A 12478-nucleotide genomic window follows, 5' to 3' on the forward strand; every position below is an offset into this window, starting at 1 on the left:
CTTGGCCTTGAACATACCCAGGAATGAGGCATTCACGACCTCCCTTGGCAGCCTGTGCCAGTGTCTCACCACTCTCACTGAAGAATTTATTCCTAATGTCTAACCTAAATCTACTTTCTTCCAGTTTAAAGCCATCATTCTTTTCCTGTCACTACATGCTCTTGTAAATGTTCCTCCTCAGCTTTCCTGTGGGACCCCTTCATGTACTGGAAGGCTATTCTAAGGTCTACTTGGAGCCTTCTCTTCTCCAGACTGAACAACCCCAACTCTCTCAGCCTGTCTTCATAGGAGAGGTGCTCCAGCATCCTGATCATCTTTGTGGCCCTTCTCTGTACTCGATCAAATTGCTTCCATGTCTTTATACTGGGGGCTGCAGAACTGGACACAGCACTCCAGATGGGGTCTTAAGAGCGTGGAGTAAATGGGGACAATCACCTCCCTTGACCTGCTGGCCACACTTCTTTTGGTGCAGCCCCAGGTACAGGCCCCAAACTCTCTGGGCTGCAAGTGCACATTGCTGGGTTATGTTGAGCTTTTTGTCAACCAACGCCCCAAGTCCTTGTCCTCAAGGAGAATGTGTATACCTGTGTATCTCCCCGACAAACGAGGCAGAACTATAAGTCATCTGGGGAAACTAATGGCACAATAAAGATAAAAGAGCAGAACTTAATTAATGGTTAGTTGCTGCCAAGAGTGGTCGCCCCAGCCCTATTCTTTCTCAGCCCTGGATACCCTTGCTCTCATGGTTTACTGTTTAATATGCCTGCTCAGCTTCAACTGACGAAACTTTTGGTTAGGTTAGCTTTCTGCTACATTAGTGAGTTGAATCAGCATTACTGTGTAGTCTGGTAGGCAGCAGAGCCCAGGTAAAAGCAAAGTGATAGAAGCTCATGAGTGAGAGGAAGGCAGTTGATCCTGGTTGACATCTTGCCAGCTGAGAGCTAATAGATTGGCTCAGCTGCATTATCAGAGTGCACTGAGAAAACTTGCTTCAGAGGATAACTGCATAAAGCAAATATCCTGGGCGTCACCAGAAGAGACTGCTTCATAGATAAGCCTGTGAAATGTCTTTCGCTCCAACTGCACAATGACTTTAATCTTGCACTTTTTAACCAAACCTTTTTTAAATTTCTCTTTCCATTTTTTGTTATTTCTGCCTCTAAAATAGCTCTAATAAAAATACCGTTCTAAAGGGACGAGTCTGTTTTCCCCTTGCCAAAAACATAATGAATTATAGTCATTGTGGTTCAGACATTCTTCTCATTCTTCCTCAAAAAAACCCTGTCCCCCACAAAGCCCCTTTTCTGAAGCTTGCACAGAATAGCTTGAAAATGAAGTTCAGCAAATATTCTTTCCTTCCTATTCTTGCCTCCCTCCACTTCTTCTCAACAGAATCTTTGCATTTGGGAGCTGAGAAGTGATAAAATGCTTTTACTTTTCAGTTTCTTGGTGTTCTGCAACATGTTAGAAGTTCTAGGGTTTTAGTTTTCTGATGCTGGTGTTTCCAGTGGTGGTAAACACCACAAAATTCCTTAGTTTTGGTGAGATAGGCAGCAACAGCACTTACTGAGAATTCTTACCTTATTCCCATGGGAATGCTCATCCAGACTCAGTCAACATTATTTATACACCAACAAACAAGCACAAACATCAAACATGTTTCTTAAAAGAGAGGGAGAGGAAGGAAGGTTTAATTGCCAGCACTTTATCCATAGCTCAAAGTATAGGTAACTGTGAAATGCTTTGGTATTGTAATACTGCATTTTAAGCATTTTAGTTTTAATGTGAACATGCTTGTCTTTTCTAGTTCTTGTTTTCTTTTGAATTGTTAGCATGACAGCCCTTTCCCTCTATAGAATCTTTCTTCTATATAAGAATCCCACTTGTGTGTGTGATAACAAAAACTGAGCTTAAATGTAACGTTGGGGATATTTTGTGTTAAATACACTATCCTAAAATTACTTTGAAAAGAGAGTGGATGAAGAATCTGAAGCCCTAGAGTGTTCTAAGTAGAACTTTTCTATATGTTACCTGTGAGGCATCCAAGTGTTTTCTGTTTTCCTTACCTGCTAACGTTACAGCAGGGCTTTCTTATTGTAACATGTTGTAATATAGTAATTACATGAAGTGTTTCTGAGAAAGTAGTGCTTTTTAAACCTGGGCAACCACATTGTGGTGACCCAGTAGTGATAGTACAGCCATCCTGTTTCATGATAATATCAGTACTTAGTAATCTTGTTTAGCACAGTAACTAGAAGTTAGGCACATAGGGTTGGGGTTTTTTGGTTAGTTGTTTTTTTGGTTCGATTTGTTTTTTGTTGGTTTGTTGTTTTTTTTTTTGTGCGGGTTGTTTGTTCTTTTTTTGGTTGGTTGGATTTGTTTGGTGTTTTTTGTTGGTTTTATTTGGGGTTTTTTTCTTTGTTTTTGTTACTGTTTTTTTCCAAACCAAGCCTTTCAGCTATCTCTTAACATTGTTTTGGCTGAAGCTTCTTCCAGGCAGATCTGTGTCTGTTAGGCCATCTGAGAGCATGTTGCTGGCTGCACTGGTCATATGGGTGCTGCTGCCTGCTGAAAAAATGTGGAATGGCTGCTCACATAACCCTGCCACATCCTGGGACAAACATAGTCATTGGAGCAGGGGTGGCTGCAGATGTTTCTGTTGCCATGTTTCTTTCTTTCTTTTATACAGAAAGAAGCTGTGCAGTTAAGATCTACCCTCATAACATACTTTTTTTTTTTTTTTTTAACTAGCTTAGGTGGTGGGACAATGAAGAGCTGACCAGAATGTGGCAGGGTTTCTGGATAATAGGGATCTGCTGGTCTTGGCACATTTTCTCCATTAATGGGCTGGCAGGAGTTGAGGGCATTCCAGAGGGAACACTTATAGCCACTGGCAAGGAAAGACTCATTTATGTGGCTGTATTTCTGGCTTCTCTTGGGGTGTCCAAAAATAAGTATCATGAAGTTATTCATTCACTTTCCTAGCGATCACTCGGACAGAGGGAGAGAGTATTTTACCTCAGCAATCTGGAGCACAAGCTCCTCTGGAGGCATTTGTAGTTGGGCTGTCTCAGAGTTTTTTTGGGAAGAACAATCACAAGGTGTCCCAAACCTGCTACCAAACAGTGGAAAGTATTTGCCTGTGTATCTCAGATTGCAGCTTCTAATGCTGATAGTAAGCAGAGGCATTCCTTTCCTGAACTGTCACCTGTCATTGCAATTTCATTCTTCATTGCAGAAATACCTGTGTTTAGCTTTCGTTTCAAGTTCTAGAACAAGCATGGCTTTCCAAGCATTTTCAGGTTTCAGCCTAATTCTGTCTCTATAATCTGTATTTTTGGTGGTTTGATATGTAAAGCTTGCACCAACGTGGCACATGTGTCTAATCCAGAATATTGCTCTAGTTCTGACACCCCAGAAAGTGTTCCAAACAAGCAGCAATGAAAAGCACTTTCTGCTCTGGCACTTGGTAACTGGAAGCTGGTGATTTTATGACTTCCCAGGGCTGCCTTTCTGACTCTTGGTTTCTTCCCTGCTAGTTTGTTTCTAGAGGAAGTCCAGCAAGATCAAGGGATAGTGATGCAGAGATGAATAGTTGAGGGGAGGAAAAAAAAAATGTAGAAAGGCAAATGTGCCATATAAAGTGTCAGGTAAAGGGAACGTGTTAATTTGAAATAAATAGATGAGAACAGGCTCAACTTTTTTTTTCTTTCTTCCTTCCTTTCACATCCTCCAAATAGGTAGTTAGAGGAGCTGAAGTGTAACAACAAATTGTGCTAATGCTGAGAAGACAGCCAGTTGCTCAGATAAGAAAGGCAGACTTTATGTTCACAAAAATGTACAGGTTATTCTGTCAAAGCCAACAGGAAATTGCTATTGCCACTTCTAGACTTAAAGCCAAGGAGTGTATTTTGTAGGTTGTCCTGCTATATGCCTCTTCCTGAACTAAAGAGAATTTTTTCTTTTCTTACCTCCTTTAATGATGGAATGGCATTCCAAAATAAAGGAATAATACAGATCATATTATTAGAAAAACTAATGTCCACCTAAGAACTGTGAAGATCAGTAAAGTAATAGGAACTTAAGAGAAGTTTTGTAGTATAGGAGGCTATATGAATTTTTGTAAGCTTAATTTAGTGCAAGTAATTAATGTGATAATGATATTTGTCTAAGTGTTCTTTAGTATGAAAAATATACAGCACTTACTACTATTAATAATCTGCGAAAGCTCACTGAAATAAGCTTATTTAAAGGTTGCTTTTGGCTGGTAGTTGTATTTACTGGCCACATGTTTCACCAAAGGTTTCAAGAAAGTAGCCTTGCATATTTTTTTTCTACATAAAATAATAGCTTTCAGTATTTCTTGTATAATTGCACATTGTCCCAACTATCTTAGCGTAAAGATAATTTGTTGACATTTTCTTTTCCTGTTAAGGTTCTCTCTTGTTTAGTAACTAAAGTATGTGAATGATAGTCATATTTTGCCTTAATTAAATTGCACATATTATAAAGAAATAGTTTACAAAAAGCTTCTCCTCCCATGGGAGTGGGTAACTAAACCACTAACTTGTTTTTAAGGATTATTAAACTATAATGGTTGTGACCGTGCTACGGCAGAAAAATGTCTGAGAAGGAGCTATTGAGAACTAATGTTAACTACCTTATGTTTTTCAAGTATTGTCTATGAATATAGAATTTAGTACATTGTTTACTTCAGGACTGGGAAAAATGTTACCACCCAAATTCAGAAGATAAATTTTAAAATTCCAGATTCAAAGGAAAAAAAAAAAAACCCAAACCATCCCATGGACAAGTTTTTAGTCTTATTAAAGTCTGGCATAAATTCCATTGAGTTTCATCACTGAAACTGAATTTTTCCAGTTTCTTCCTTATTCTACATTGCTCACCAGAGTTGTATAAACACCTATGTAAATTGTGTTTTGCTGTGATCTCTGCTTGGAGTTGCTGAAGTTAAGCTTAGCTCTCTCTGGCTTTTATTGAGGATGCTTCAAAGGTTTGTTCACTTCCTTGTCCAGGAAACATTGCCCAAGTCCTAATTTGGAAGTCAGTGAAATTACACTCTTGGAAATAGTTGGGGATTTTGGAATGCCTGCTGCTTATTTCAGTGCACGTTTAAAATGTTAGCATGTAAAATCAAGGAAGAGTAAGGGGACTTTTAATGAGACCTTAAGTCACCTCATATGGAAGATTTCATTGTACGAGGAATGACTATATAGCTTTCAAATGGATTTATTATATGTTTGATAGTTTAAACCCATCACAAATACAGCAAGTATTCCTCAGAGTCCCCCAGCTATTTCCTCTTGATCTAAAACCTTTGTTCTCTGGTTTCCCTCCTGTGGTGCCCTCAGCTTTCTTACTTACCCTCTACTGTTTCGGCTTGGCCTTCTTTCTTGAGCAAGGACCTGCACATCCTTTGACTTGTTTACAGCTATAGTTGGCTATAGTCTGCACCTATAGTCTGATGCATCCTGAAGGTATTGATCCAGCCTCTCCTCAGCAACAACATTACTGCATGCTCTGTTTTTTGCAAAACTTCGGCAATGGATTTGAGACTTCTGCCTTTCAGACTTGTCTGAAGTTGACTGGTGGTGTGCAAAGGCATTTAGAGAGACTGGAAAATGATACAACAGCATAAAGCAACTTCATGGAGTGGCTAGACCAGAAGGTTATTTAAAACATTTTTTAAAAGCCACAATCTAATTAAAATAAAATAATGCTAGCATGGTTTCAAAATTTTATAAGGACATGAATTGTGAATGCTGACTTAGTGTCATGTCTTCTTTGGGTTTGTGTATGTTCCTCCCCATATATTGTTTATTTTTCAATGAAAAATAACCATTAAAGTTGCAAATAATAACAAGAGATAGTTTAGAGATCTGTTAGAGATGTTTTCCATAACTGACAGTATGGTGTGAATCCTGCTTCCCAGTGGTATACTCAGTTTGAATACACTGAGGAAGTAAGGATCTCCCTGGTAGTGTGAGTTATCTCAGGCTGGAACAGTCTTCAGAAGGTAAATTCTCTGAGTATTGAGTCATGATGGTGGTAGTTTTATTTTGTCAGGGAAAGTTAACTCATAGAAGCAGACAAGAGTTCTGAGAAACATGGTTGGAGAGGGCATTTTCCCTTTTGGGGCATTACAGGATTGTAGGCATTATTAAATCTTTATTGATTGCTTGTTTGAGCTTGGATTTTATTGCAAGGTTTCGTATATACATGGAACAAATTGTGACTTGATAGAAAACCTTACAGTCAATCTATTTTCTTGGAGAAACAGTTACCTCTGCATCTAGGTCCAATACTGCTAGTGTGTTGAGCAGCTTAAACGTCAGCATTTGCTTCATTTGCTTCATTAAATCTGAATTAATTGTTTCAAAAATGAAATTACATATTCTGTAGTACACAGATACATTCTTAAGTTGTTGTAGTACTGAGTTGTCTTCTTTACATGTAAGAAGATATACTTGTAATAGATTCTGAAATTTTTCTTTATGGAAGAGAGGAGCTGAAAGTGAATGCTTTTGGTAAATGTATGAGAAGTTGTGGTTCCTTTGGTGGGGGCTGCTGACCCTAACTATGACCCCCGATTATGTTGTCCAGCCAGGTTTGCAAATTGAATTGGATTAAAGATTTGGTTTTGATATTACTTAAGTGGAGACACTGTCTCCCAAATCCCTTATCATGTAATGCAGCATACAAGTAAAACTTGCAGTATTGGTTCATGTGCTAGCGTATATGTGCTTTTCTACATGGATGAAAATAGAGTATTCTCAACATTCAGAAACAGTAGAAACTTCAGACGTTGTGGTGCATAATCAACGGGATTTAAAAGCAACACAAGGTTTTGGGACATTATTAATTTCTAGATAGCAAATGTTCTTAGGTCTTTTTCCTACGTGTGTGATTTTTATTGTCAATATATGATGGCATTTAACATTATTTTCGAGTTGTTGTGTCATGATTTGACTTCCTAAGACTGTCTGCCCACCACTGCTTTATGCCAAGTATCTGTATTTAGTTTAGCTGTGCTATATGCAATATTAAACATAGCAAAGAAGAAAGTAAGTAGCTTAAAACAGCTAGTTTTATATGAATGGTCTAATGTGTTCCTCCACTTTCTCCTTTTTAGATGTGTGGTCAGCAGGCTGTGTATTGGCAGAACTGTTACTAGGGCAACCGATCTTTCCAGGTGACAGTGGTGTGGATCAGTTGGTGGAAATAATCAAGGTATGAAAATTCCAAGTTATTTTTTTATTTCATTGTCCCTTGGGAATCAAGATGAAAATGTGCATTATTATAACCTTGTCAACATATACATTGTCACCATTGTACAATGTGTTTCATGTAAACTGTGTTTTGAAAACACTTACTGTGCTTGTTTTGAGAACTTCATTACCCCTCCTGTAGTCATGTAAAATGCTATATCATCTTTTACTTGTATAAAGGTTTTCTCCCCTCTTGAAGGACTGCACTTTCGGTGTGCTGTGTAACTAGTGCTTACATATGGACCAATATTTATTAATGTGTCATTTTCATTCTTTAAGAATCTGGTGCTTTTTCCTTTGTTGCAAGCAATTAGTACTTGGCTTTGAAAACAGTGTTATTAAGTTTCCTTGTGCCAGATTCTTCACATATGTAGCATTTTTTTCCTTCCAGCTCTTTGAGGTGAAGGGTCAGAAAGGGCACTCCTTTTTGCAAATGGAGAATCAGGAAATGTAGGGCAAAGATGAAGAGTCTTCGATAACACATAACATATATATAAAACTTCTGTTCAAATACATCTTGATTGATCTTTAAGGTCACTTTCAACTCAAACGATTTCATTTGGTAGGCTATGAATATTTTGTGATGCTCAAATAGAGACATGGAAGAATAATTCATAGTTGAAAAGATTGGTGTCTTAAGTTTCTGGTATCCTAGTATCCCCCACCTCTTTCAACATCTTCAATGAAGGAAGCAAGATTTCTAGACAGCCCAGTGTATTTTTCTTCTGAATCTTTATTATGCACTTAAAAAGATGGGAGTATTACAGGACATGTGTGCACACACTGTTCAGCTTTATGGATTTCATCACCACAAGGGAACTTGTGGGAACTCAAAATGTGTGGGTAGAAGAGTTGGATTTCCTACTTGTGTGTTACTCACTAGAAGATCTGCTGGTGACTTTGCCTCTATCCTGACAAGAGTGTATGACTCCAATCAACAGTAAGTTGTCACTCTCCTGCACAGAAGACATGGGCTGGTGAGGAACATTGTTTCTGTGGCCTGCCCTATGGTCTCAGTGGGGTGTGCTCTGACCTTTGTAGGATCTCACCACAGCTCCTCTAGCCTTTGACCTTATAAACCTAGCTTCTAGTACAGTGAGTTTCTTTCTGTTCTGTGGGGAAACCTTCAGTCAGCTCCTTTCTTCTGGAGGTTCCGAAGGCAACCAAGACTATTGAGAGAGCTGGCAAAGGGAATCGCCAAACTTCCCTCCATCATTTATCAGTGGTCTTGGTTAACAGCGGGGCCCCAGTTGTCTGGAGGTTTGCCTATGTAGCACCCATCTATAAGAAGGTCTGGAAGAGGATCAAGGGAATTACAGGCCTGTCAGCCTGACCTCAGCACCAGGGAAAATTATGGAGAGGTTTTTCTTGAGTGTGCTCACATGGCAAGTGCAGGACAGCGAGGGGATCATGCCCAACCTAGTTCAGGAAGGGCAGGTCCTGCTTGACCATCCTGGTCTCATTCTATGATGATGTGACCTGCCTAGAGTATGAGGGAAAGACTGTGGATTTTGTCTACCTGGACTTAAGTAAAGCCTTTGACACCATCTCCCACTGCATTCTCCTAGAGAAGCTGGCAGCTCATGGCAGACAGGTGTGCTTTTCACTGGGTTGAAAACTGGCTGGATGGCTGGGCTGAACAAAGTTAAATCCAGTTGGTGGCCAGTCACCAGTGATGTTCCCCAGGGCTCAGTTTTGGGGCTGGTGTTGTTCAGTATCTTCATTAATGGTCTAGATGAAGGGACTGAGGGCTTTCTCAGTAAGTTTGCAGGTGATACAAAGTTGGGTGGGAATGTCAATCTGCTCGAGGATAGGAAGGCTCTGCAGAGGGACCTGGACAGGCTGAACCAGTGGACCAGGGCCAGTAATATGAGGTTTAACAGTGCCAAGTGCCAGGTCCTGCACTTCAGTCACAACCCCATATAATGCTACAGCCTTGGGGAGGAGTGGCTGGAAAGGGCCTGGAGATGCCGGTTGATACCAGGCTGAATATGAGCCAGCAGTGTGCCCAGCTTGCCAAGAAGGCCAACAGCATCCTGGCTTGTATCGGGAATCGTGTGGCCAGCAGGAGAAGGGAGGTGATCATATCCCTGTAGTCAGCACTGGTGAAGCCACACCTCGAGTACTGTGTTCAGTTCTGGGCCCTTTAGTACAAGAAAGACACTGAGGTGCTGGAGTGAGTACAGAAAAGGGCAACCAAGTCAGTGAAGGGTCTGTGAGGAGAGGGCCTATGAGGAGAGGCTGAGGGAACTGGGAATGTTTAGTTGATGAAGCAGAGTCTGAGAGGAGGCTGCTCCCTCCAGCTACATGAAAGGAGGTTGTAGGGAGGTGGGTGCTGGCCTCATCTCGCAAGTGAACAATCATAGGACCAGAGGAAATGTCCTGAAGTTGAACCAGGGGAGGTTTAGCCTGGGTGTTAGGAAGAATTTCTTTACTGAGAGAGTTGTTAGACGTTGGAACAGGCTGCCCAAGGACGTGGTGAAATTGCCATCCCTGAAGGTATTTAAAAACTGTGTAGAAGAGGCACTTCAGGAAATGCTTTAGTGGGCAATGTGATACAGATACTGATAAATATATTTGATTTATTTTACTGGGATGGGGGGATGTTGATGGTAGGATGTAGTGATCTTACAGGTCTTTTCCAACTGTGACAGTTCTGTGCACTTACTATTCATATGACTTTCTTGGTTTTTTTCATTGCCTTTCTGCCAAGTGTATTTCAAGCTCAGCATGTCCAAGTTAGGTCAGTTTATGTAAGAAATAAGTGGGAAAGTAGAGTCACTGATGATAGGAGAAGTTTTCTTTTGAGAAGACATGTTGGAGCAGTGTGCTTTTTCTGCTGTGCTGCTTTTGTGAGGTGAGAAGTGTTTGTCAGGAGTTTGTGTATTTGCATTTGGACATTTTCAAGAAGTCCAGTTTTGTTCTTGATTCTTATTTACAATCCTGAGAAACTACATCCAATGACTTTTTGTAAATATAACTTTATATCACTGTGATGATCCTGTAAGTCCTTCTGTGGCTTAATCAGAAATCTAAGTGTATAGGAAGGCCTTATCAGCAAAACCATAGTGTTCTGCCTTACCATTGCTTTGACTTCCACTATGTGGGATTAAAATAATCAGGAAATAGGTGTTCTCTAATTATTGACATGATTTCCAAGAAGAGATTATGTTTTGGTTCAAAGTTTGTGAGAAGCTGTTTTCAGTTGGACATTTCTGGTTCTGCAGTATTTGAAGTAAACATAGTGAACTAATAATTTTATTGCATGTATGTGCTCCAGTTGTAAAGATTCTGCTTTGTATACACTTGAGTTAACTTGCATGGAATACCTTAAAAAAAAAAAATGCTGACAGCCTGTGTACCATCTGTGGTTTCTTTAAATGCCACTGCCATGAATTGTGTGATAACTTTTTATTGATCAATTCATAGCTGAATACATAGTACTAACAAACTAGTGTTATTTCTCATGACTACCGAAGGAGTGTCCAGTGTAGAAACTTGGACTTCAGTAAATTATAGTTTGAGATTAGGACTTTTGCTTCCACAGGAGCAGATTTCCTTTAATAATTTCTTTATGTGTAGAGAGGCAGGTCCTGAATGATCATCTGCACTTGTGCTGGGGTTTTATCACCTTCTATTAGATATATAGTCCCTTATGCATAGAAATTGAGTGAAACAAATATAGGGATAATTTAATTTTATACTAAACAGGGTGTATTAAATAAAAGGATATAGTACTGAGACCATATGTTTAAGGAAAGTCTGAGAGAACAAATGCTGTAAATTTTAGAGTAGTAAAGGATGTTGACTGAATGATTAAGGAAGTGTGATGGAAGATGTGAGTCCAAAGGGGTGGGTGTTGTGAATATTTTTCTGCCTGTATGTTTGTTACTGAGGTAGCATGTATTGTCAAGGAAACACTGGAAGATAAAATGAATGGAGACTGCAGAAATGGACTACACTTCAGTGTCCTTGTCTACCAGATCTTACGTTGTAAAGTTTTGTGTAAATTATTCAGAAAAGCTGTCGCAGAAGACCAAGTTGAAAATACAGAGAAGATTTTAATTGAGAATATTGCATTTAAAATCAATACCTATGAGAAACTGTCTAGGAAAGAAAGTGCATGACCTGGGCAATGAGGTGCTTCTCTTGTAATGCCACACCCACTGCCAAGTATTTCTTACAGTGGTAGCAGAGTGACAACAACATGTTCACCTCAAATTTGAAGTAATTTTTCCCATTGAGGAAAAAGTAGGAAGTCAGGTCCTGAATTTTCTGTTCTATCAGCTGTGGCAGAGAATTGTCAGATCAATTACATACCCCAAAAAAGTGACTAATGATCAAATTGAGCAGACTTGTTTTACAAATCAGCAAAGAAGTCATAAGCATTCTGCTCTTCTCCACTCTCAGAATGATACTTAAATCCAACCTTGATTTGAAAGGTTAGTGTCCTGTGTCAATTGAGTGAACTTTGGTTTCCAGCCTCAATGCAGTTGAAGACAGATGTGATTCCATAGCATAAAAAATACTAGAAATGTTAAATCTCAAGTACAAAATGTAAAACATTAGGTTGCAGAAGATTTCATTTAGAATAGGGTTTATTTAAAAATTATTCCTATAGATGGGAGCCATCTCTTCTATTTGTTACTATAGAATACTACTATTTAAAGCTTTCATTGTAACAGATAATTATTTGAATGCTAACTGGCTATAAGAGAAACAGAGCTGTGGGGTCTGCCAGTTGTAGAATGGCAGTGAAATTTGAAGAAGGTTGCAGACTGGGACTTTGTGAGCTGCTATTTGACTGTCTTGGAGTCACGCTTTTCAGATATCCTCATTGGAACTGTATGTCTGAAACTTAGGGGGAAGAGAAAATGGAGTATTTTAAATTCACAAAAAGGGCTGTAGTAAAAAATATTTATCCATACATTTGGAAAAGCATCTGACTTACATACCTTAAATTTACTCGATTCTGATGCAAGTGAGGTCAGCTTAGTCCTGTCACTTGAGTATGATTGAGTCAAAGTCACCCTTGCAGCATTTTTTGAGCCAAGGTAATTTATTTCAGTGGTCTGTTCAGCTCCTTACTTAATTTTGATTGTTCAGAGTTGATTTCACAACACAGCAATTGAATGCTACACCTGCCTATGAAGATTTTGCATTAAACTGGATAATTACTTTTAAACCCT

At 39.3% G+C, this 12478-nt stretch overlaps 1 protein-coding gene across 1 annotated transcript in view; it reads left to right on the top strand.

Moving 5' to 3' along the window:
- The window catches only part of GSK3B (glycogen synthase kinase 3 beta), a 146611-nt gene that overhangs the window by 101662 nt on the left and 32471 nt on the right, over nt 1-12478 (top strand). Inside the window, exon 7 of the mRNA XM_030456009.1 lies at nt 7154-7251. Within this exon, the coding sequence (XP_030311869.1) occupies nt 7154-7251 (98 nt within the window). The remainder of the gene's footprint in view (nt 1-7153; nt 7252-12478) is intronic.

The sequence above is a fragment of the Calypte anna genome, chromosome 1, assembly GCF_003957555.1.
Source record: "Calypte anna isolate BGI_N300 chromosome 1, bCalAnn1_v1.p, whole genome shotgun sequence".
NCBI classification, from domain to species: domain Eukaryota; kingdom Metazoa; phylum Chordata; class Aves; order Apodiformes; family Trochilidae; genus Calypte; species Calypte anna.